This window comes from Atractosteus spatula, chromosome 11 (genome assembly GCF_055471065.1).
Source record: "Atractosteus spatula isolate fAtrSpa1 chromosome 11, fAtrSpa1.hap1, whole genome shotgun sequence".
Classification (NCBI taxonomy): domain Eukaryota; kingdom Metazoa; phylum Chordata; class Actinopteri; order Semionotiformes; family Lepisosteidae; genus Atractosteus; species Atractosteus spatula.
The window spans coordinates 7,143,985-7,167,773 of NC_142716.1; the positions used below are offsets into that span (position 1 = coordinate 7,143,985).

At 39.5% G+C, this 23,789-nt stretch overlaps 1 protein-coding gene across 4 annotated transcripts in view; it reads left to right on the forward strand.

Moving 5' to 3' along the window:
- Window positions 1-23,789, forward strand: part of rasal2 (RAS protein activator like 2) — a 102,704-nt gene that overhangs the window by 75,522 nt on the left and 3,393 nt on the right. For 3 of the 4 annotated variants that reach the window (XM_088927384.1, XM_088927382.1, XM_088927385.1), the window contains 13 exons: window positions 1,884-1,996; window positions 8,804-8,957; window positions 9,377-9,475; window positions 10,625-11,179; window positions 11,436-11,580; window positions 11,701-11,845; window positions 12,219-12,455; window positions 12,723-12,924; window positions 14,234-14,433; window positions 16,655-17,567; window positions 20,401-20,532; window positions 21,431-21,633; window positions 22,048-22,135. In XM_088927384.1, coding sequence (XP_088783510.1) covers window positions 1,884-1,996; window positions 8,804-8,957; window positions 9,377-9,475; window positions 10,625-11,179; window positions 11,436-11,580; window positions 11,701-11,845; window positions 12,219-12,455; window positions 12,723-12,924; window positions 14,234-14,433; window positions 16,655-17,567; window positions 20,401-20,532; window positions 21,431-21,633; window positions 22,048-22,135 — 3,186 coding nt within the window. The remainder of the gene's footprint in view (window positions 1-1,883; window positions 1,997-8,803; window positions 8,958-9,376; window positions 9,476-10,624; window positions 11,180-11,435; window positions 11,581-11,700; window positions 11,846-12,218; window positions 12,456-12,722; window positions 12,925-14,233; window positions 14,434-16,654; window positions 17,568-20,400; window positions 20,533-21,430; window positions 21,634-22,047; window positions 22,136-23,789) is intronic. The other variant, XM_088927383.1, reaches the window with a different exon arrangement.

Below are 23,789 nucleotides of genomic sequence, written 5' to 3' on the forward strand. Positions count from 1 at the left end.
GCAGATGATGAAATTGCATGCAATAGAATTTAACACTATTTAACAACCAGGAGAAAACACTGACTTGTTGACATTGAATCTGGGTGTATTGTACTTTTACATATGTATGAATGGCCAAAGGCGAGCGTTTTTACAGTGAATTAACACTTCTAACTCATGCATAGCAGAACTGGTAGACAAGTGCATGAACTACCTGCAGCAGATTTTGGAACTGTCAGTTCTCCCTGTGATAAGTGTTCCAGTTGAATAAATGTTTAATTTTATGCTAATTTAACCTAACTCCCATTATGAAGACCTGAGTTCTTTACATCATACAGGAATGTGATATTCTAGATTTTCAGAGATTGTGAAATTGAAATGTTTTTTTCCCACTATAAGTTAAGAACATAAACTAGTTTTCAGGGAAATAATGTTTTATAAATTAGTGAAGTATGATGGGTGTGAAGTGCATTCTGATACAACTCTAGGGTGCTTAATAAAGTAAATATAATCAGCTATTAATGGAATTAATGTCAGAATTAACAGGGCCTTTAATATCAGTCATTGTCAATCAAATACCACTGACCAAGGTATCTCTTTAATTCCAGGCTTGATTGGGCTATTATTACTGCCTGTGAAAAATTTACATCAGTTCCACAAAAATGAAGAATAATGTTGCATTGCTGTATTTGTTTGAAGAGAATAACTGAGTGAAATCCTTGATTTTCTCATGGTTTTTAAGGAGGTTCTGGTCCAGCATTGTATACAACTTGGGACTCCTCGGAACTAACTTGTTTGCACTTTTATTTTGTATCCAGCTTTGAGCATTGTTAAACACAAATGCGTAGTCATCTTTGAAAAGGTGACTGATCTTATTTGCCATCGAGGGTGCACCATTGAGTTTTTACAAAAACAATTACTTTAATACATCACAGAGATAGGGTCTGCAATTTACGTCTTCAGGTTGAGTCCATTGTACTGTAACTGGGGGCTGTGTTGATTCCAAAATGCTTGTTAAACTTGTTTCTCTAGAGATTGCAGCACTCCCTTTGTTTTTGCTGTTTCTAATACCGGAGCCACATAGCATTGCTGAATAATGAAATATTTTGAATATTTTAGGTACGGCATCATTTGTACTTGTTGTCCATGTTGTAACCCACAAGATCTTCCTCAGATCTTGAGCAACTCCCTTTGGTATTTGTGTCTTTCTGGTTTTATGATGAACACTGCATTGTTTTCATGGGGTTTCAGTTCAATACCTGAGATGTCAGATTCCCAGGAAGCTCTTCATTCAGATAAACAGTATTTCTATTTTGCAGGGTGCCGGGGCAACAGTTCTTAAAGTTGGCTTGAGATATTAAAGTAACCCTGCGTTTTGAGTTTACTCCTCCCCAACACAGACAGGTCTCTAGTAAATAGACCTCTGTGTTTATCCTCATAATCCAGTTTTCCATCACCAAAGTGGTTTAGTTATAGTAATCAAAGACCAGTCAGTACTTTTAAACCTACCTTAATTCCCACAGCATACATTATTTTTCTGTTCACCATTTACTGTTACATTCACTGCAGCTTCAAATATATTCTTGGTTTCCCTCAGTGCAATACAAAATTGAAAAAGCAATGTATTTTTCTGTTTACTACTGCTGTGTGATATGCGTAGGAGCATTCTGAAGTGAAATATTGAAAGTATAATAGTCTGATTCTTTTAGAATTTTAATGATTGATTTTACAAGCTCCACAGAGCCCTTCCTCAAGACCAATAGTGAGGCTTTGTTTTCAGAATTACCTTTTATTTGCACATTGTTTTCACTCTTTTGTCACAGAACCACACTTTATCCCCTTAAATTAGCCTCGCTAGCACCTGCAGTGTCACATCAGACTCCTTTTCTTTTCTTGTTCCCTAGGGTTTTCTCAGCAAACGACTGAAAGGCTCAATTAAGAGGACGAAGAGTCAGACTAAACTGGATCGGAACACCAGTTTTCGGCTGCCTTCCCTGCGACTGGCTGAGAATGACAGGTGGGATTCGGCTGCTCATCTGCTGTCTGATTGTTTTCAGGATGCGTTACTCTGACCTTAGCGCACATGTGGCAAAAAGAATGTTCACCTCACTCAGTGGGCATCTTCACTGTGATGCCACTATTGGTAAAAGTCTCTCCCAAGGATGTAAAGCAGCTCTCTTCTGTATTGTGACATGTTTTGGGGGAATCTAATCTAATCAGTAACAAGGTTAAACGTTAATCATTTTCATGTGGTTTTATGAAAATAGTTCTTCGGACAGCTGGAAATTAGACAAAGTTCCTTCTTTTCCTTGTAAGCTTTTTTCAACTCATCAAATAATTAACAAAAAATACATAAAATCACAAAAATAAGTGATCATAAAATGATTATTGGTTTGCAAATTTTGTGCTGGGCTCTAAATTCCAGAAATCTGAATGTGTTACGAACTGCTTCATCAGCTGATGTATTTAATTCAACATTGGGTGAAACCGTAATGAACTGATCTCAATATATAGCCCATTGGACACTCTTGAGCTCCACCTTGTGGAAATTACATTATTTTCACCTGAAAATATTTGCTTAAACCCTCAGATGGAAAAATGGACAGATGTGCTGGAAGAACTAGGCTTTATATTGTATAGATATTTCTATACATGTAATTGTAAGATAACCTTAACAAATACTACAACATAAAATAGTCATCTTACATTTTTGGATGATTTCTGCATTGTAAATGCTTCACTGGCAAAAACCGGTTTCATAATCCTCCAAATGCCATTGAAAGTCTTTGTCGTTCCCATTGTTACGGCCAATAAACCGAATTATTCTTAATTATAGCTGAAGAGTCAAAAATATCTTAAAGATATTAAATAGAAATATTCTGTAGTTTACCTCCTATATCTTCTAGCTTTTCCAAGTGTGTACAGAGGTAGGTAAGAATTTTCACATGCAACACCCTTGGTTAATGTCATCTGGCTCCACCCAGTCTGTTCCTTCTCAGTTCACAATACCAGCGCTACCTTAGGATATGAAACCTGAGACAACAGACTAAACCACTCACAGAATTCAGTATAGAGGACAGCATGGTACTGTAAGTGAGCTCTTGATTTACCTGCTTATGTCAGAGTGTAGAAACGAGTCATGTAGATTTTTTCTACTGTTTAAATATAAAAACTCAGGAAGACGTTTGCAAAATTGTCATGGTTTCAGAATCAGCAAATATGTAAAATCCATAAAAATAGTAGTAATGTGTGTTTTGTGAGGTTCAGGTTTCTTTTTTGGAAGCAACTTATTGTGCAATTTCTCCGTTTCACTTAATAGCTGTTTGATATTTAAGCAGGAAAACTGAACCGAGATTTTGCATCGATTCCTGGATTAAACTGGGAGTTGGTTGATAATAGCATTACTGTAAGCCATGCTGATTCTTTACTGCGAAGTTAATGACTGGATGGAGCATTAAGCACTTTTGTTTTGCAGGAATCCCTAAGATTACACTTGGCAGACATTTTCCGACTGTTCAGCGTTTAAGCTGTTGTATACGTTAAAAGCATGTACTGCATAAAGTCAGACAAGTATTGCATGATGTTCTAAAATGAAACAATATTTTGGAATTACTGAAGAAATAGAACGAACTAACAACAAAAATAAGTTATCTATGTTTTTTTCTCAGCTGATATAAATTGCACACTGGACTTGGATGTGCATAGTTTCTAAGTGACTGTTGGTGGATTTCATTTTTTTTTTTTGAGGGAACTGGTTTGATGATCACCCGTTAAATAAAATATTAGATATTGTTTGAAATGGAATAGGCAGAGTTACCTGTTTAAATTCAAACGATGACCAGTATCATTTTTATTGGATGCATTTCATATACGTAGATACCAGCTGGCTTTTGAGCTTTCCCTTTGGTTCGAATGGCCTCATTCTTTTATAAGCCTCCACAGTCGTTGTGTTTTTACTTTTGTTTCTGTTCTGTCGCTTGTCTGCTGTATTCTGGGTAGTGTCCAGCCAGGCTCACATCAGTGGGTGGGTCTTGCTGTGGACAGCAGTAATGTGTTCTACAAAGCAGCCAAGTGCCTGCTCCTGCTGTATAGCACTGAACAAACCGTAGACATCTGCGTTGTAGTGACTGGCATTACTCCCCTGAGCTTAACCACCACGCGGAGGTCCTTGCGATTTAGTGAAAGTGGGTTTTAAGGTATTATGGGAGAGTAGGGATCATGCTGTGCGTGTGAGTGAACGTGAGTCTTTGTTGTGTGCATGCTCTTTGCTCTATAAAGAGTCAAAGAAAGCATCGGCTGTTAAATGAGGAATATTAACTATGGCTTCCACACTCATTGTAAAAAGGACTCGCGTTAACTACTTATCAAGATCACTGCGCTTCAGGTAGGTCTGAGCAAAGGTTTCTTTTCAGGTGTATACTGTACGTGCGCAGATTTTTTTTGTTCTGTGGTTTATATTTTCTGTTTTTCTTTAAGTATTTTCTGTTAAATCTAATATCATGTGTTTCAGAAACCACAGGCATTTTTTTAAATTGACATCCAGCCAAAAATATGTATCCAGTGTCTGCCAGAGATGTCTTAGTTTGGCAAAATATGGAAGCCACACCTTGAAGAACTGGTCAGCACACGGCTTGCTTGCTTGTGTAAATCAGCAATTCACTGACAAAGTCATGTTTGTAGTCTCTGTAACACCTGTAGATTTTAAGGTGAAAAAATTAGTCATCTTTCTATTTCTTTAGCTTTTGCAGCTTAAATTGAAAGCAGCTACATGCACTGGCAGCAATAACCTGACTAGGGTTCTGTAGAATGCTAGGCCTGTCTAAAGAAAAGGAAAATTCTGAGAAATAAATTATCATGCAATGTAATGTTTCTGTTTTTATTCTCTTAAATAAGATACAGAAAGTGGTTAAAATAGTTGTAAATATTCAAGCAAATATTTTATGTGTTTTAAAACAATGTCTATTAACTGGTGGACTGAATAACCTTTCATTTGCAAGGTTTCTTATGTTCTTAGGAAATTAAAAACAAGGAACTTTTTCAATATCTGGAGACTGATTTTCTGCTATGTTGTATATGTGAATATATTATTAATTTACTAGAAAGCTGTCAGGAAAATAAGGACCATGCTCAGATTTCAGTGTATGGATAATAAGGAAAGGGTTTTCTGTGATTTGATCAGCAGAGTAACAGAATGTTCCGAGAGAGTTTAATGTACATTATGTTGTTTAGCTATTAAGTCTTTGGTGCTGCCCTCTGGTCCATTGTGCTGTAAGACATGGTTTAGCTTTTAGATAAAATGTTTATATTGCTCAAGAGCATGTAGCTAATTAGCTTTAAGTACTTTATGATTTTTTTATGTTGACTAAAAAATAAAATATTTAAGTCGAGTTTTCTTGTTCATTTCAAATTCAGACAATGAACGGGACTTAATTTTCCATTCTGTCATTTTACTTTTATGGCTGCAATAGTTAAATGAATGTCATCTCTACAGACTCTTGATTTCCAGTTATCGTAGCTCATTCCTGACCTTGAGGAGTCAGTGTGATGTGCAGTGTTGGACTAATCCCATCTACATGATTGCTTAATGCCAGGTTTCCCATTTGGCACTTGTGCTGCATTTGTGTTTAGCCAATTGCTTGAGCGATCATACAGGCACTGTGGTCCTACAGTAGCCACATCTGTTTATTTCAAATGCAGCTGAGTGCAGGTTTTGCCATGTCTCCTGTAATGCTGGTCTCCCTCTTATAAGTATCTTTTTGGAGAAAAAAAGACCTACACAAAGAATGTGGCAATGTTCACACACAAAGGTATGGTTACAAAGCAAGTCTTTAAAAGTACATTTTTGTTTTGAAAGGTAACAGTTTGAGGTGCACGTGTTGTCTGTGGTAGATGTGGCTGAGCGTTTCAGAGAGACAAATATCCAGGGCAGTTAGGGAGAGAAATGAATTTCCTGGCTCATAGATATCAGAAGTAGCTCTTTATTTTGCGTGAATGTCTTAATAGAAATAACATTGTTTTTATGTTTGTTTTGTCTGTTTTTTGTGCTTCACGTGCCAGTGAAAATAAACTAATTTACCTCATGTTTTTAAGATGATGGATGAAGTCAAATTTATCTGAACCTTTCTAGTCTTTTCATTTGTGTCCCTAATGAGAGCGTTTGTGTGAGCTTCAACATGACCGTAGAAACAGGAAAAAAAATATAAAGAACCTGACACTAATCTCATCCAGCAAGTGGTCACTTCAAATATTGTAATGGTTCTGATATAGGGAATATAGCATTGTGCAAAAGATTGTAAGAGTTCCAGTAAAAAAGGGAAAGCTTTTGTCAGAATGTTTGTGTTTTATGTCTTGGAGGCCTGACAGATTTATCTATAATGGATGAACCGTCCGGAGCTGGGCTGAAGAAGTCGAGAGTATCCCTAGGTGGCCTGATAATCCAGGATTTTGCAGATTACATTTTCTACATGGACCCTCAGTGCTGTTTGCTTATCTAATCCCATCTGTGGCAGGAAGAGAGAGATGTTAATCTTTTGTCAGGGAGGATGAATCTGAGAGACAGCTAGCAATCGGAAAAACAGTGTATGTGTGTGTGGGGGGTGGCAGAAAATAGTCCGATAATAAACCATTCCTTTTAAACAGAATTTAGTAGTTTGTTAAAGGCATGTCACTAGTGTGCTCCAGGCATTTGGCAAAACTGCACATTACACCGCACACTACACCAGAAGAATGAATGCCAAAAAGGCACCAATCATTCACTTGAAATTTCCTGTAAATACAGCTTCTCAAAGTAGGGTTGGTAATGAGACCGTAATTGTTGCAGGTGAGAAAGGTGAGTTGGGAAATATAAAAATAGATGAGTGTACTGTATGTGTGAGAACTGCAATAGTCTGGAACTCGGAAGTACACACCTTGTATAGTTCAGGTGGGTAGCTGCGTCAGCATGCGTAGGCTGCAAAGGAACAAGTAATAGGTTTATTCCATGCTGAAAAGAGAAGAAAGAAAACACAATGTTTCGGCCGCGGAGCCTTCTTCAGGCTCACACCTGAAGAATGCTCCATGGCCGAAACGTTGTTTTATATATACATGTTTGTTCCTTTCTTGCTTTTAACCTGTTTCCCCATAGAACAGCAAGGTTTCCTGTCAAAGATTGTCTTTAGACAGCTGTCCCATTATAAGACTCACATTATAAAAGTGAATTTGATGATATTGTAATCTTATCCAGTTCTGCAACTGTAGCTGAATTGTTTTTCAAGATACTGTATAGCCTAAATTAATACACATTTTTAAACATTTTTCAATCTAAATAAACTGATGAACGAATGAAGACATAAGGCCTGACTACTTGAAGTGTATCATGAATAAGTCACCATCAGTGGCCACACTTTTATTCTTTATGAATAAGACATCACTTGTGAGTAATGCTGCCTCAGTCTGACAGTGTTCACAATTTATTATTCATTGATGTAAGTGTATTTGAGAATGCAAACAGATTTTTTTCCAACTGAGTTGGATATTTAAGTATTTACAGCCTATTTTGTTATATTCGAAAACATTTCATAGCTTCTCCTAAATGATTAAGTTCCCCATCCCAAAGTGAATCATTTTTACAAAGTTAAGAGACATGGCAGAAGTTTACAAAAAGCATCTGTAAATACATCTGTAGCTCTAGTCCCATCTGCCTTGAGAATCTAATCTCCTTGTAGGTCCACTGCTATGGTAACAGCCTCAGGTGGGAGGTTGGTAGGCCAGGCTAGGCCCTTGTTTATTTATGTTACCTGTAAACTGAAGCAGAGGTGCTCCTGATGAGATTCAGAAGAAAACTGAGTCAGTAGTGTAGATTTTTTACTGTTGTTGCTGTCATTGTAAAAGAAGAAAGATGTAGCGATACTCTGTGGAAGACTGACACCGGAAGAAACGAGGCATTGCACCGAAAGAGAGGAAAAGTACCATTATTATACAGGGGATGAAATATCGCTATGCTCTGGGGATGCTCTGTGAAGTGGCTTTTTAAGTGTTTCACGTATGTATCTTATTCTGCTGAAAAGACAATTAGCCATTAATTTTTACTTTAATCCTACGCCTACTTATGTTGTACATCAATAATTTGTTGATTACATATAATTTTAAATGTTCCTCTTCATTGGCATTGTTACTAAATCTTCTTGCTTCCCAGTTTCTATTTATCAGAATAAGAATGTTATAATATAAGTGTTTCTTGCTTGCAGTTATGTCAGAGAACATTTTCATGGTAGTTTTGAGTAGTTTACAGTATTTATAAATCTTTTAGGACTTGTTTGATTACGTTTTGAGTACTTATGCAGCTTTTTAGGACATTTTGTATGACACTACTTGATGAATTTGCATTAACGAGGCTATCAGCCAGTCTGAGAAAATGAGAACAAAGTTTTACATCCTAAAAGTAATTTGCTTTTGATTTGACCTAATGTATATTATTCTATGATACTTTAGGCCCGAAATCTCTCTTGAGTTTTTACTCCAATTTGTAGACCCAATGACAACAATATAACAAGAAACTACTGTAGGTCAGATGTAATGAATTTGCATACATATCTCATCCTAGACTTTAAAAGATTTAAATTTCTAAATGTTATTTCTAGGTTTAATAGCTGTAGCCCAGAAAAAATATCCTGATTGTGGCCAGGTTCTTTCTGAAGCCTTTAATATGCTTTATCAGCTCATTCCCTTAATGGCAAGATGCTCTGGTTCTGTAGATCGACTGCCATGAGGGAGATGGGAGATGGAAGATGAAGTGTGAAGTGTTCTGAAGAAGAGGGAGTTTACAGAGTGTGTGTTTGTGCTCTAGGTCCCGTGGCCTTCCCAAGCTGAAGGAGTCCCGTTCCCATGAGTCTCTGCTGAGCCCAGGCAGTGCCGTCGAAGCCCTTGAGCTAGGAATGGAGGAAGACGTCTTGATCAAACCTCTCCACAGCAGCATTCTGGGACAAGAGTTCTGCTTCGAGGTGATGACTGTTATCGGTTTATTTAGCTGACGCCTTAACCAAGGCAGTTTACAGTGTGTTTTTGTAAGTGATGTCAGACTGTCCAGATTTGGCATAATGTGTATAACAATCATTTTAGTAACCTTTTCTCTCTTTCTGATTTTCCGTTGCCATCATTTCATGTTTTTTGAGGCCTAAATTCTAGGTGCACCATTTTCTTAGACTCTGTTTGCTGTTGGTCATTAGCAAGATCGACCAGTTATGCAGCACAGGGCGACCTTAAATGGTAATAAAGACATGAATTGCTTGCAAAAGTGTGTTAAGGGTATTACTGTTTTCTTAAGACCATGACACCACCTAAGCCTAAAAATTACTGTAATTTTCGATACTTTACTGGCGTTTAGATCCACTTGCTCATTTTGCATCTGTCTTATATGTAGGTAACCTATTCAGGTGGGAGCAAGTGTTTTAGCTGTTCTTCAGCTGCTGAGAGGGACAAGTGGATGGAAAACCTGAAGAGAACAGTGCAGCCAAACAAGGTAACTGGGCACAAAATAAAGGGCATGTTTTAAAACAAGATTTGCCTGTTTAAAAATTTTCACTGCTGAAAAGCAAAAAAATTATTTCATGTTCTCAAGTAAAGTAAATCAGACTGATGCTACCTTATTGCTTATTTTTTTAGCTGGTCTATGCTAATCATAACAAAAAGTATTTCAGTATGCTGGAATAGGATTGTAAAACAACTGATAACGCGTATGACCTTTTCCACTTCCTCTATTAAGATTTAGATGGAATTTGAATTTACTTATCTGTACACCGGGGCGTTTCTGGCTAAGGACAGCTGTCATTTTGTTGAGCTTGAAAAGCAAATTAACTTACTAATTTGGTTTTCCGTAGTACTGACAGGGTGCCACATATGATGGAGTGTTCCTCAATTTATATTCTGAAAATTTTAATACACAACAAGGTTTTTAGAAGCCAGAAAAGCATTCTAATAACCTTGGTGCAATAAACTGAGACGTCCTGAAATGTACAGTAATCAAGGTCAGAACATTTAACTTTCTCATTGTGAAATCTTAATGACATAGAAAAAGGGTCTTTACTTTTGCAGAAATAATACAATCCTAAGCCTTTCAATTTAGAAAAACATTTGAAGTGTCAGTACTTGATACTAAGTTTCCAAAGACATTCTATAAGAATTTCCACTTTTGGTGTATGCTTTAAAATGATGCTATAAAAATCAGATTTCACACTTAACATTACATTGTGTGGAAGCCAGTATTGATCCTTTATCTGCCATTAGTATTTGTCTTTAATGTCTGCTGATGTCTTCAATTAAAATCCTTTTACCATTCCCCAGGATGCCAGAAGAGAAAAAAGCCACGGTTATTATTTTTCATCTTCTTTGCTATTGATTCCACTGTGTAGAGATCTATCAGAAGAAAGCAGAAGAAATAACTGACTGATACAATGATATAAAGAAGTTTAAAGATAATATTTGTTTAGATTATGCTATTTTATGACCTTGATATAGTTAAAGGGTTGAATTTTTTTATTGGATAGAAGTAATTGTTGTTGTTCTTTATATCATACAATATGACTTTTACTGAACATAACTAGGTCTTATTCAGGTTTTCAACTGTGATATTGAGTTACATGAAGTGTTTTTGTTCATCGTGTTTCTTTAGGACAATTGCCGGAGAGCAGAGAACGTACTGCGGTTGTGGATTATAGAAGCCAAGGACCTGCCCCCCAAGAAGAAGTATTTCTGTGAGCTGTGTCTGGATGATGTCTTGTATGCCCGCACCACCAGCAAAACCAAAGCAGACAACCTCTTCTGGGGTGAACACTTTGAATTCTACAGCCTGCCCCTGGTGCGCAGCATCACAGTGCACATTTACAAGGAGGTGGACAAGAAGAAAAAGAAGGATAAGAACAACTATGTGGGGCTGGTCAACATCCCCATGAGCAGCGTGACCGGCCGGCAGTTCATGGAGAAGTGGTACCCGGTCAGCATGCCCACCACCAGCAAGGGGAAGGCAGGCGGACCCTCCATCCGGATTAAGTCGCGTTTCCAGACCGTCTCAATCCTCCCTATGGAGCAGTACAAGGAGTTTGCGGAGTTCATCACAAACAACTACACCATGCTGTGCTCTGTCTTGGAGCCAGTCATAAGTGTCAAAAACAAAGAGGAGATGGCCTGTGCTCTGGTTCACATCCTGCAAAGCACAGGAAGGGCTAAGGTAAATAAAACAACACTACTTTGAAGGGCTGCACATCTTTTATATCATTCAGATTGTCCTGGCTAATGTTCAGGGACAGATTTAACAATCTTGTTCTACAATTAATTGCAAATGTCTTTTTTCATAGGCTTATGACTTTGTTGCAGGAGTATTTTCTTAATCACAAGCTGAATTTATCGCCTCCTTTGCAAGATTTCAGACTTCAAGGATGGTTGTGTGTGATAAAGAGACTCTGCTTCATTGTTTTCTGTGGCAGGACTTCCTTACAGACCTGGTGATGTCTGAGGTCGATCGCTGTGGTGATCATGATGTTCTGATCTTCAGGGAAAATACCCTGGCAACCAAAGCCATTGAGGAGTACCTGAAACTGGTTGGGCAGAAATACCTTCATGATGCATTGGGTAAGAGCAGCCTTAGAACAGTCATAAAAGGCAGAAACATAGAAAGAACTTAGAAGCCATTAGGACAGAAAGTGTTCTGTTTAGTATGTGGTTCATTGTAGGTGTTTTGTGGTCTTCCAGGGGAGTTTATCAAAGCTCTGTATGAGTCGGATGAAAACTGTGAGGTGGACCCCAGTAAGTGTTCCAGCAGTGAACTTGCAGAGCACCAGAGTAACCTTAAAATGTGCTGCGAGCTGGCTTTCTGCAAGATCATCAACTCTTACTGGTAAGATGACAGCAGCCTCAGATTTGTCATTGTCTTGTATCTCATTTAGACAAAGTGCATAGGTTTTCAGACTACACCAGTCTATAGAAAGTGTACAGCAGTACATTCTTTTCTGCAATGCACAATTATAATTTGGCATTTTGTGAAGATGAAAGAAATATCCACTGCCTTTTGCTTTGGCTAAACTTTGTACATGACCATATCGTCCCTGTACAAGGAACCACAGCATTCAAAACATGCTGCACTTAATCAAATTCTCTTGAGACTCACTAAAATAAGAACAAAAAAACTGTACCAATGAACATGTGAATTCTAGAGACAAGGTCAACATCTTCCCTGGTGGGACTGACTAACGGCTTTCTGTATTGGTCAGCGTTTTCCCGCGGGAGCTGAAGGAAGTGTTTGCCGCCTGGAAGCAGCAGTGCCTGAACCGGGGGAAGCAGGACATCAGCGAGCGCCTCATCAGCGCCTCCCTCTTCCTGCGCTTCCTGTGTCCCGCCATCATGTCCCCCAGCCTCTTCAACCTCATGCAGGAGTACCCCGACGACCGCACCTCCCGCACGCTCACGCTCATTGCCAAAGTCATCCAGAACCTCGCCAACTTCGCCAAGTACGTCCCTGCCGACACTAGACATCGGGGACCTGCGGTTTTAATGTCCGATCGCTTATGTTTTTATACCATTTTAAATGCTAAACTGATCGGCACTGAAGTTTCACTATAGCTGTACCTTCACTGGATGAAGTTGGAGATCTATTAGTATAATCCTGTAACATCCTCTTTTAAAGTCCTGTGGACACTATCTATACAATTTATATTTGTGAGTACTATGAGTGTTGAAAATATGGAAACAGCCATCAGCTACGTTTTCTTTTTTAGGTTTGGTAACAAAGAAGAATACATGGCCTTCATGAATGACTTCTTGGAGCATGAATGGGCTGGGATGAAGAGATTCCTGGTGGAGATCTCGAACCCAGAGACAATATCCAACACGCCAGGGTTCGAGGGTTATATAGACCTGGGCCGGGAGCTCTCTGTATTGCACTCGCTCCTGTGGGAGGTGGTCTCTCAACTGGATAAGGTACAGGCTGGAGCGAATTGTAGCACTAACATCATATTTTTGGGTGGCTTTAAAAGCGAAGGAAATCTTCTGGTTCAACCCTTACACATTGCTTTCTGTGTTTGTTTGTGTGGGTGTGAATTTGTGTTCCTTTACTAAAATTCACCTGGATACAGAAAACATTTCAATATGCTGTGGGGAAAATTGAGAAATTTTTATACTGTAAATTCTATCAACTTGTACATGTATTCATATCAAACGTGTTCAGTTTGTGAACACTGTGATAAATCCGACCTGGAATAATTTATCAAATAGCACCCTCTTCTGCTCGATCTGCATAATTCAAGTTCCACAGTGTACTGTAATGTTCTAATTAGATTACTTTTATGTTTTGCAGTTTAGGGATTTGTGTATGAATTTTGTTAATTGAAAATTAATTACAGTATATTAGACTGCACACTTAAAATGGACTTTTTTTCTCCACATCAATAAGGCTAGATAAAATACACAGTGAACTGATGTGCATAAATTTGATTTTGAGAGAGAGAGATGCTTATTTTGTTATAAATAGTAAAAGCTTGATTTCTTTCTTAGGTCAACAGTAATTATGAAAACATTATTGCTCAGTACTAGTTACAAATCTATCAAATATGTCTGTTCAATTCAAGCTATATTCTCCCGCTTGGGGAAATTCGTGAGTTCTAGTATTTTTCTAAAAATCATTAGTAATTACGCTGATTTATTCTTTGAGGTGTTTTTTTAATTTGCAGGTTAATGTGGGATGTTTTCTAATTGGCAGATACTATATTGGTGTATTCTGAATCTAAACATTTTGACCACATTGTATTTGGTGCTTCACAACCCCTTACCCAACTTTCCTAATCCCCATCCCGCATTGCTCCTGTACTTGAGAAGCATGTCTGTTCTTGCCACATAATAACCATTTACCCAAAGTTCTTTAGTCGTTTTGTTATTATTCTTGTCATTAGAAGTTTTATTCCTTTTTTATAATTCATACTTACCATCTTCTGTTGTAGCTGGCTTTTTGCATGGTGTGTTTTGGTTTGGAATGGCTATAGTTATTTAGAAGCATGTTTTTTTGATTCCTAATTTCTTTTCCTTTTGTTTTTCCTGTTCATACCCCTTCCTTCACCCTGTTCTGCCACTTTGTCCCCCTCCTTTTTTCCACACTGTGTCTCCATGGTTACGCTGCCCTGAACCAATGCATTATGGTACCGCTCGCACGAACCAACCACCAACAATACTCCGCCCTCTACCATCCCATTTGAAAACTGGGGGGATGTTGCTGCCATGGTAACGTGCAACACAGGGTGAAAATTCCTTCCTGCAGGCGACTGTGGCGAAGCTTGGACCACTCCCACGCATTCTGGGTGACATCACCAAGTCTCTGTCAAACCCAACTCCCATCCAGCAACAGCTTAGGCGGTTTCAGGATCATAACTCCTCCCAGAATATCAGTGGCAGTGTCTCTTCAGGATTGCAAAGGATATTTGAGGATCCATCGGACAGGTACTACTTGTCAACCCTCTTAAAAAGGCTTTTCTGTCTCACTGACTGGTTGCAGCTTTGTGAAACAATTTAACATGTAGTTGTAACTGAAAAGTAGACCACTTTTGCCACTATAAATGAAATTTCAGTTTCCTTCTGGATAGTACAAAGTCCAGCTCTAAACTCTCTGTGGTTCTTACCATTAAGAGATGGAAGCATTTGAGTTAACAGCTTAAATTTTATGTTGGGTGTTTAAAAACATTAATACACTTGGCCACTCACCATTCATTGAATTGAAGTAAAAATAGTTTTTGTAAACAGGATACATTTATGATATACAAGATGATTACATAATTACCTTGAATTAGAAACATTTTGAACTAGTTGGAACTTACCTTGGATCTTTTCACTTCTGTGGTAGTGAGGACTTTCCATTGACTCATAGATTTCCTGTTCTATACTCCACTGGAATTAAATTCTTCAAGGGGTGAAGGTAGACCCTAAATGATTTTGGAACTAAATCTTTGAAGAAGATGCCACTAGGTGTATAACAATGTATATTAGAAATTCCAAAAGTAAAACAAGTATTGCAATGGAGATAAAAAGAAAATAATAAAAGATGAAGTAAAATGCATCTGAGATACTAAGTGAGTTTTTCAGGTGTTCACTAAGGAAGAAGGGAATGAGATGCCTTAGTTAGTGAATGAAAAACATTTAATAGTTTTAATATAGGAGATATATAGAAAGTTTTAATATAGAAAATATAACATTTTAATATAGAAAATATAACATTTTAATATAGAAGATATAATATTAATATAAAGAGTTTTGGGTACCAGAAGCATGCAATCTTTAGAGTGTGATTACCATTTGTACTTGAACAAAATGTCATTCATAAGCTATTGATGCAACTCTTCCAGTTAATACAATTAGTAGTTATCATTAGAAACAATAGACATTTGGAAGAAATGTGTATTTTTGGAATGAGAATTGGTTAATGGAAATCTGTAGATAAGTTTTGATTGCTCAAAATGGGGTGAGGTAAATCGTAGAGTACGTCATGGATCTGCACCATGAAGACCATTTCCTGGTTTATATCAATGATCACGTTTCTGATATAGTTATAGTTAGTTAACTAGTCAAGTTTGCAAACAATACCAAAATAGGAAGGCTAGCAAACACTATTGAAGCAGCAAATTAAATTCATAAACATTTGAAAACTGGATAAAAGTGATATTTGATGATTACAGTGTCACAAACAGACAGTAATAAACTATTCAAAATAGTATTGTTTACACCTCATGTGCATCTTCTAGACAATCTGGGGAAGCCGTAAAAAGGTATGTAGTTAAAACTATATACTTTAAATTGAGGGAAATTAAAGTTGTAGGATGCAATACTTTAGACTATTATGTTCAATTCCATTAACTACATCATAACAATAATATTTGTGCTCTGTAATCGGTATAGAGAGCAAGCAGATACTTTCCAGACATAAAGGAATGGGCTGCACTGATAGTCTGAAGGAACAGAACCCATTTAGTCTTCATCAGATGATTATGTGGGGACCTGATCCAGGTATTCAGTTAATTCTTGGCATTAATGAATGTCATGTCGGTTCATGTCAGATTAAACAGTGAAACTTGAGCCAGAAGACATACTGTAAGTGGAAACTATATATGGAAGTATGTTTAAAAATGAGAACGGATAGTACTTTTTACTGAAAGAGTTTTGGGAGTATGGAACAAGCTAACCAGTCATGTTTTTGAAGCAGATGTCCAGGCTTTTTTCAAGAAAGGTCTGATTAGCTGCTAAGTTCCAACCTGGATAGATGGGCTCAATGGGCTTCTTTTGGGTTTTAAATTTTCTTATAAAAATTATTTGCCCAATGAGTGCAACCTGATCAGTCCTCCCTCACAACCCAAGACCTTCATTTTTATTTTCTCAGATGTTATCCTCACATTTATAGTAATTCCGGCATGCACAAATGCATTATTGTGTTTGCAGGTTCATTTCAGTTGACATTCATTATTTACTTCTGTTCCAAACCATCCATTCTAATGGGACTCCAATTTTTGGCAATTTTAGAATGCTTTTTAATGTTTTTTAAGTCCTTGATGTGGAGAATATCATCATCTGTTGTCCAGGACTTACAAACTTTTAATAAACAGGGAGACATTTTCTCAGATTACAAAACTCCCCTCCAGCAGGATTTGTTTTGACATTTCGTCTCTTGTTGTAGTGATTTGCACAATATGCGGGGTCCTACTCAGGAGCACGCGGACGGACACGTGCGGAGCAAGCACCCTCTCCTGGGGCAGCAGTCCTCCACTCAGAGCATGAGCTTCTCGGACAAGGAGGAGCGAGAGAACCCTCTGCCCAACGGCCGCAGCATATCGCTCATGGATCTGCAGGACCCTCACATAGTCCACAGCGAGAGATTGCCCATCCACGACGTGCCGGCCAGGCTGACGGGCAGCCAGATCTCTATCCACCCACACCCCCACAGCCAGCACCAGTTCTACCCTCAGCTCGCGTCTAAGCCGTCCCTGCGGGAGGCCCAAGTCCTGCCCCAGAGTGCTCCTCAGATCCGCCGGCCCCTGCACCCCGCGCTTAGCCAGCAGGGCAGCCTGCAGCCCCTTTCTTTCCAGAACCCCGTCTACCACCTCAGCAACCCCCCGCACCCGGCCTGCGGCCCGGACTCCAGCTCGGAGAACCTCAGCACGGAGAGCTCCCGCAGCCGGAGCAACTCGGAGGACTTCGCGGTCACGGGGAAGCTGAGCGGCCCCTCCAACAGCAGCATGGAGGACTTCAGCCGGCGGAGCACGCAGAGCGAGGACTGCGCCCCCCGCCGGCACGCCGCGCCCGACCGGCTCGCCGCGGCCCAGCCCCCGGCTCTGCCCAGGCAGAACAGCACCGGCACGGCCCAGATCGTGCGGGTCGAGCAGCAGAGCCGCAGCGGGAGCGGGGGGGCCAGGACGCCCCGCTCGCTTCCTCACAGCGCCTCCCTGCGCAGCACCAGCAGCGCAGCGGGGGGCCCCTACAAGCAGGAGCCCTCCCCCCACAACGGCAGCCGCTCGCGACAGTCCACGTCCTCCAGGGAGAGCCCGGTACCCCGAGCCAGGATGGCCCATAAACAGCAGCCGCCCCAGCAGGTACAGAAACCTCCCTTCACTCTAGAGGGGCCGGTTCGTTTTCTGATGCTTTTGCAAGCGTTCAGTTCAATTCTTATAATTGAACTGAACGCTTCAAAAAAAAGTATTTTTATAAGAAAAATACTTAGAAGCTGAGCACTTTTACATGCAAGACGTTCACAAGTTATGATCAAGAAAATGACTTTTTGCAGCACGTGTCCATACGCTGGTCTCTGAGACTTAGATAAGATCTGGCATCTAAACAATTCTCTGTAGCTCTCAAGTCTGGCAAGTAGGTAAATCAATGACACTGCTGTTACATTATTACCTCATAAAACAGCTGGTGTAAGAGCGGTATGACAGCATGCAATGTCCTTCTGGAATGTTGTCATGTCAGGATGAGCTTGCAGAAAGGGTAACAGATGAGCTCACAGTGTAGTCAGGTTGGCATCCTTCACTAAAGGAGAACTTCTGCAGCAGCTAGATATTCCTGGTAAGACCATCCCCTTCGATCATGGTAAGATGTCAGGCCATGATCTGGGAAACCTTGAGCCATATCATAGGGGAACTGTGTATCTTAAGTTTGGACTAAGTTCGATTAATGGCACAAAGGCACTGTTCTCCCGATCAGCAGGACGTATTGGTTACTTTTAGTGCTATCTTGATTTTTTTTTTACCATGCTTGACATTTAATAGGTTAAATCACTTAATCCTCTTTGCCCAATAAGGTGATTTAATGCTTATTCACTAGTCAGTTAAGTGTTTCACATTGTCAGATGATCAAAATGGTTATCAGTAATGTTTAATCAGTAACAAAACTCCCCCATCTTTTTTTTTCTAAACACATACATGCATTGATTGGGTGTAAAATATAAATTTGCTGCTTGTGTGATAAAGAGTTTTCTGTTATTCTTTGTCATTACTCAACTCAGCTGGCACATTTTGCACCAATTGCTATTTAAAGTCTTCTTGCCATCAGCAGTTGGAGTAACATAAAACATCTATATGTCACAATGCTCAGACATAAGCAGGTAAATGATGAACATTTTGCATCTAATAATTTCCATCAAATTCTGAAGAACTACAATTCATTACAAGGATAAGAGTTATTTAAAGATAGTCATGAAGCAGCAGCTTTAATGTAAAGTTTATATTAACACTAGCATATATTTACATATTAAAAACATACCATACTACAGTATAGACATGAAAACCTTGCAGAAGAATGCTTGGTTGTGGGGATCCACACTAGAAATAGTGAGTCTTTGAGCTATTATGTCATATCCTAGTCGAAGATTGTGCTGAGCCCACACTGCTTGATGCTGTTGGTCATTTAATATTAGTTACCCACTGTTACTCACCTCAGTCTACTTTTACCATGACAGTACGTTCTGGAATTTCCATGAGTATTTAAGACCCACTAGGTACAAGTGTAGGGGGTGAGATGTGGGCTTTGTTAGCACTGTAAATAGGTTGGATTTGCTGTAATTTCTTTCCATATTTATTCTTAGTGCAAACAAAACTTTATGCATGTATATATTTTTAGTAAAATGAAATATATAGATTATAAGAGATAAGGGTACAAACAACAGGAGGTCATTCAGGCCGTGTAGCTAAAAGTGGTGAGAAAGTGACAGTTAATGCTGTGGATTCCCTTTTTACCAGATGTCCCACTGCTTGCTAATTTATTTGGCTTTTATCCAAAGCAACCTACCTTTACACAGCCGGGTAGTTTATTGGATATCTACCTGGGCAAAGTACCTTCTCAATGCGACAACAGCAGCTCCACTGGGACTTGAACCTACAACCTTCCAGTTATAAGTTCAGTGCCCTTGATTGCTGCCCTGTGCTGCTGCTGCTGCTGAATTGAACATCTGTGGGATCAGCTGGGATGGTGTTTGGAATCATGGCTCAGAATCCAGTGAACAGACATGCTATCCAAGTTCTATTGGAGAAATGGGACAGAATCCCACAACACGGCGTGTGCAACCTGGTGCAAAACGTGGTATATGTACAGTCCGTATTGCTTCCCACAGTGGCCACAAAGTACCAGCCTGTGACCCTTATAGTAGAAGCCAGTTGATGGCAAATGTTAATCTTGAATTTAATTTATAGAATTTACCTTTGTCTGTTAAAATGTCTATACATCTAGTAGAAAAAAAATATTTTCCTGATCACTTTGTGTATTTGTTGGCAGTTATCAATTCTTTCTCTTGATGTTCAGTATAATTTTTTAAATATACTTTTCTGGGCAAAAACATAGGTGCGTTGTGGTGATTAGTATGGAGATATTAATAGTGCGGTTAAGATCTGTTGCGCAAACCATTCAAAATAAACTGCTGTGAATCTGATAGAAATCAGTGGTTAAACTACGTCTTGTGTGGGCTTTCACAGTCCACCTGCCAATAGCTGGTAACACTGTACAGCGTGAGCCTCAGTTAAACCATCAGGGAAATGTTTATGTATTCGTGACAATATCTTTCCCTTTCACCCTGGTGCTCATAATGAGTCAGTGTCTTTCTGTGGGTTCTGTAAACTCCCCCCAAAAAAGGAATAAACTAATATGTTTCACATCAAAGGATGGAGAAACCACCCACTGCGATATTCTAACTGCTGTGCTTGATACTCTCAATATCAGCTGATGTAAGTTGAGCAGAAGGTATAGAACCTCCTACGAATTGATGTCAGTTTTGTGGCTCACTGTAAACTCATGAAAGACGCCACATGCCTCACGTGATTGTCTAGTAGGCTTTGACTTATAGCCGTGCAGACTGTCAGTAGCAGAGCCCTACTGCGGCAAGAATCCAAGGTTGGTTAGTGCTGACTAGAACGGAGTGCAATGTCCTTGCTTCAGGTACAGTCCCCTGTTGAGTCCATCACCATGTCTCCTGTGGAGAGGACGGCAGCCTGGGTCCTGAACAACGGCCAGTACGAAGACGAAGATGAGCTGGAACAGAGCAGGGAAGATAGCAAGCATGCAGAAAAGGTAAGAGCTCTTTGAATTTGTTCGCTCACATTTAATTTTGTACATTAGGTGTCTTTAAACAGCAGTCCAGTAATGAAGCCAAGTATCTTTGAAGTGTTTGAAGGACATTAATTGTAAACAGGAGTGCTTACTATTGGATTTCCTTTTCACTGTTGATAGCTTATTATTTGATCATATAGAAAACTGGCAGTTGTGATTAAAATAACAAAAGCTGGAGTGAGGATTAAGTGCTGATGAGTGTAGCAGTGTTATAGCACTTAATTAGAATACAAGAGGAAACCAGACGTTGATCCTGAGAAAGTACATCTTCCTGCAGTGGGCTTTTTTGTGTTTCATTGAGAAGAAAATGAAAGTGTTGAATAGTGGAGACGTTTTTTTTTAACACTAACATCAGAGCCAAAGAGTTCTCCCAATGTTATAGAGGAGCCAGTGTTGTTCAGTTTAGCTTAACAGCTAATTGGACTTACTTGAAATTAAGGAGGCACTCAACTTTAAACATCAGTACATTAGAAAGTCCCAAATGAGAGGAGTCCATTCAATCTGTTGTGGTTCCATTGTTCTTTATAGTACTGTAGATTGTACTGGTTTCACTGGGTACCAACCCCACTGGTAAGGGACAATTTAAGAAGGATCAGTCATAGCTAAGCTTTGCATCTTGGGAAGGTGGAAGGAAAGTGGGAGCACATTATGTAAACCTACATGAACATGCAAACTCCACACTCACAGGCACTCCAAGATGGAATGGAAAACAGGACCCTGGAGCTGTGGGGCACAGGTGCTACCCACTTTGCCACCCCACAGAGAATCCTAGGCTGAGGAAATCTGTCAGTTCCCATTTACAGCACTTCTATGCTGAGTGCGGTGTCCTCTCTCTTTCTCCCGCTCTTCCCTGTGGCAGTATGAGCTGGAGATCTCCAAGCTGAAGGAGCGCCTGCGCGTGTCCAGCCGGCGGCTGGAGGAGTACGAGCGCCGGCTGCTGGCTCAGGAGCAGCAGATGCAGAAGCTTCTGCTGGAGTACAAGATGCGGCTGGAGGACAGCGAGGAGAGGCTGCGGAGGCAGCAGGAGGAGAAGGACTCCCAGATGAAGAGCATCATCTGCAGGTACTGTCCAGGTCCATGCAGCCGTGGCCGCAGTGCAGCGCACAGGGACAGCGCTGGACCCGTCTAGTGTTCCAATTATACATAAGGCTAATGGGTTTTTAATTGCCTTAGAACAATTGTAGAACCTACAATACAGTATGCATTTCAATGGGCTCTTTGCTGTTCGAAACATACAAGTGGAGCCATGCAAACTTGTCTTTTTACTGTTCAAACTGTTTTAGCAAATCCTTTTGTCCACTGGGTGGTGCAAAAGAGCCTATCTTATCTTTCTGTTCTAATAATGAAATGGAGTGAGAGAGGGGTTCGTAGGGTAGTAGCTGAAGTTCACGTTTTACTGTTTTTGGACTGTGCATGACTTATGTAATTAAAGCAGTAGGTGACCGTTTTGAGTAAAGACCAAATTGCATTTTGCAGATTGATGGCCGTGGAAGAGGAGCTGAAAAGAGATCACGCAGAGATGCAGGCAGTCATAGACGCCAAACAGAAAATAATAGATGCCCAGGTAATAGAAGATAAATACATGGAGTGGTGTTGGTGGTATGAAGCCTTCTTTATGAAAATATTTTGTGCTGTGCTGTGACATTTTAATGGCTCAGGTAGCTACATTTCTGAAAGGGACTTAAATTATGCAGAATTTCAGAATTCAGATAATTTGTTCCAGAAATATTTACCTTATTAAAGATTAGACTTGCAAGTAAAATGCAGGCCATGCCCGAATGCCGTTTTCATTTGTTTAAATCTCATATTGCCTATATTTGGTTGGATATCCAACAAGCTTAAGAGGCATTGTAAGTCTTAAAGTATTTTTTTCTCCGCAGCATGACAAAGCTAGTCTTAAATGATGAAATGCTATTCATGCAGTTTTTCTACTTCTGTTGATATTATAAGAAGATTTATTTCTTTCGTTTTATGGGTAATGATTCAGTGATTCAACCCCTTTTCAAGAAAAGCAAACTATAAAAAAATTATAAAAATTGAGAAAAAGTAATTGCATGCTTCTCAGTCAAATTAGAAAAACCACACATGTTGCACTTTTATTTGTACTCAGAGCCTTGAATGTTGCAAATGGATGCTGAACATCAGCAGCGTTTTCGGTCTTGATGTTTATTGCTAATGATGCCTCTCGAAGCACAGAGAAACAATCCTCACCCCTGAGCCACAGACACTCCTGTCAGGATCCAGCCAGAGTTGTCTCAAAGTGATGACCCTTTGTCATTTACCTGACTGTTTAGATGCAAATGTGACACATGTAGGCATGAAGAAAGTAAGTCTCAAGGAGAATTTGGACTTTACAGAAAGACGTGCCCTGGTCTTTCCACTTGCATGTTTTTTTGGATTATACTGTTTTCTGTATTGCTTAACTGTTTTGGTACCTTAGTGTCATAGGATGTGTAGCGAACTGGTGGTTCAGATTCTAGTGTAGGTTTTTTTTCTGATATTTCGAGTATTTTTTCCAATATTTCTTTCTGATTATATACAGTATTACTAATGAAATCAGGACTGAGTGGTTCTCTGAAATGTTTGATTGCAGCTCTTGAAAGATTAGTCACACGAGGCATTGCACTTCAGTGCAGTTCTGGCAATTGACTTTGAAGGGATAATTCTCTAGGTCACCTCTCCCCTGGCAGCATGGCCTGATGATGAGCATGCTCTACAACATGGTCCCCTGCTGATTCTTTTAATAAAAGCTCCATTTTCAGTGCTACATGTGACTTGCTTACTGTGTTGAATTCCAGGTCATTAATCGGGCTGATGTAACGCAAGCAGGCAAGTAGATCGGTTCTCTAGATCAACAGTTGCTAGACATTGGCAAGCGTGCTGGTGTTCTCCACCCATTCCAGCAGCTCTAGTGGACTGTCTCTGACACTGGGGTAGCTAAATCATTGGGATCCCTATTGTTGTACTACAGGCTTATGCATCCAGTGTAATTTGGTTAACGCCAGTTCAAATATCAGCATGCTTTTTTAACTGTCCGTGGAGCTTGCTGAAGTAATCATATTATTTTTAAGATCTTCGTATTAAGCTGCTTGATAAAGTCCTACTGAAGATTTATATAAGGTGTTATCTATGCTAGAGTTTGCATAATAATTTGAGCTGACAGCAGGTATCTCACTTTACACTTTTGTATAAAGTGCAAATTTTTGTTTTGGATTGTT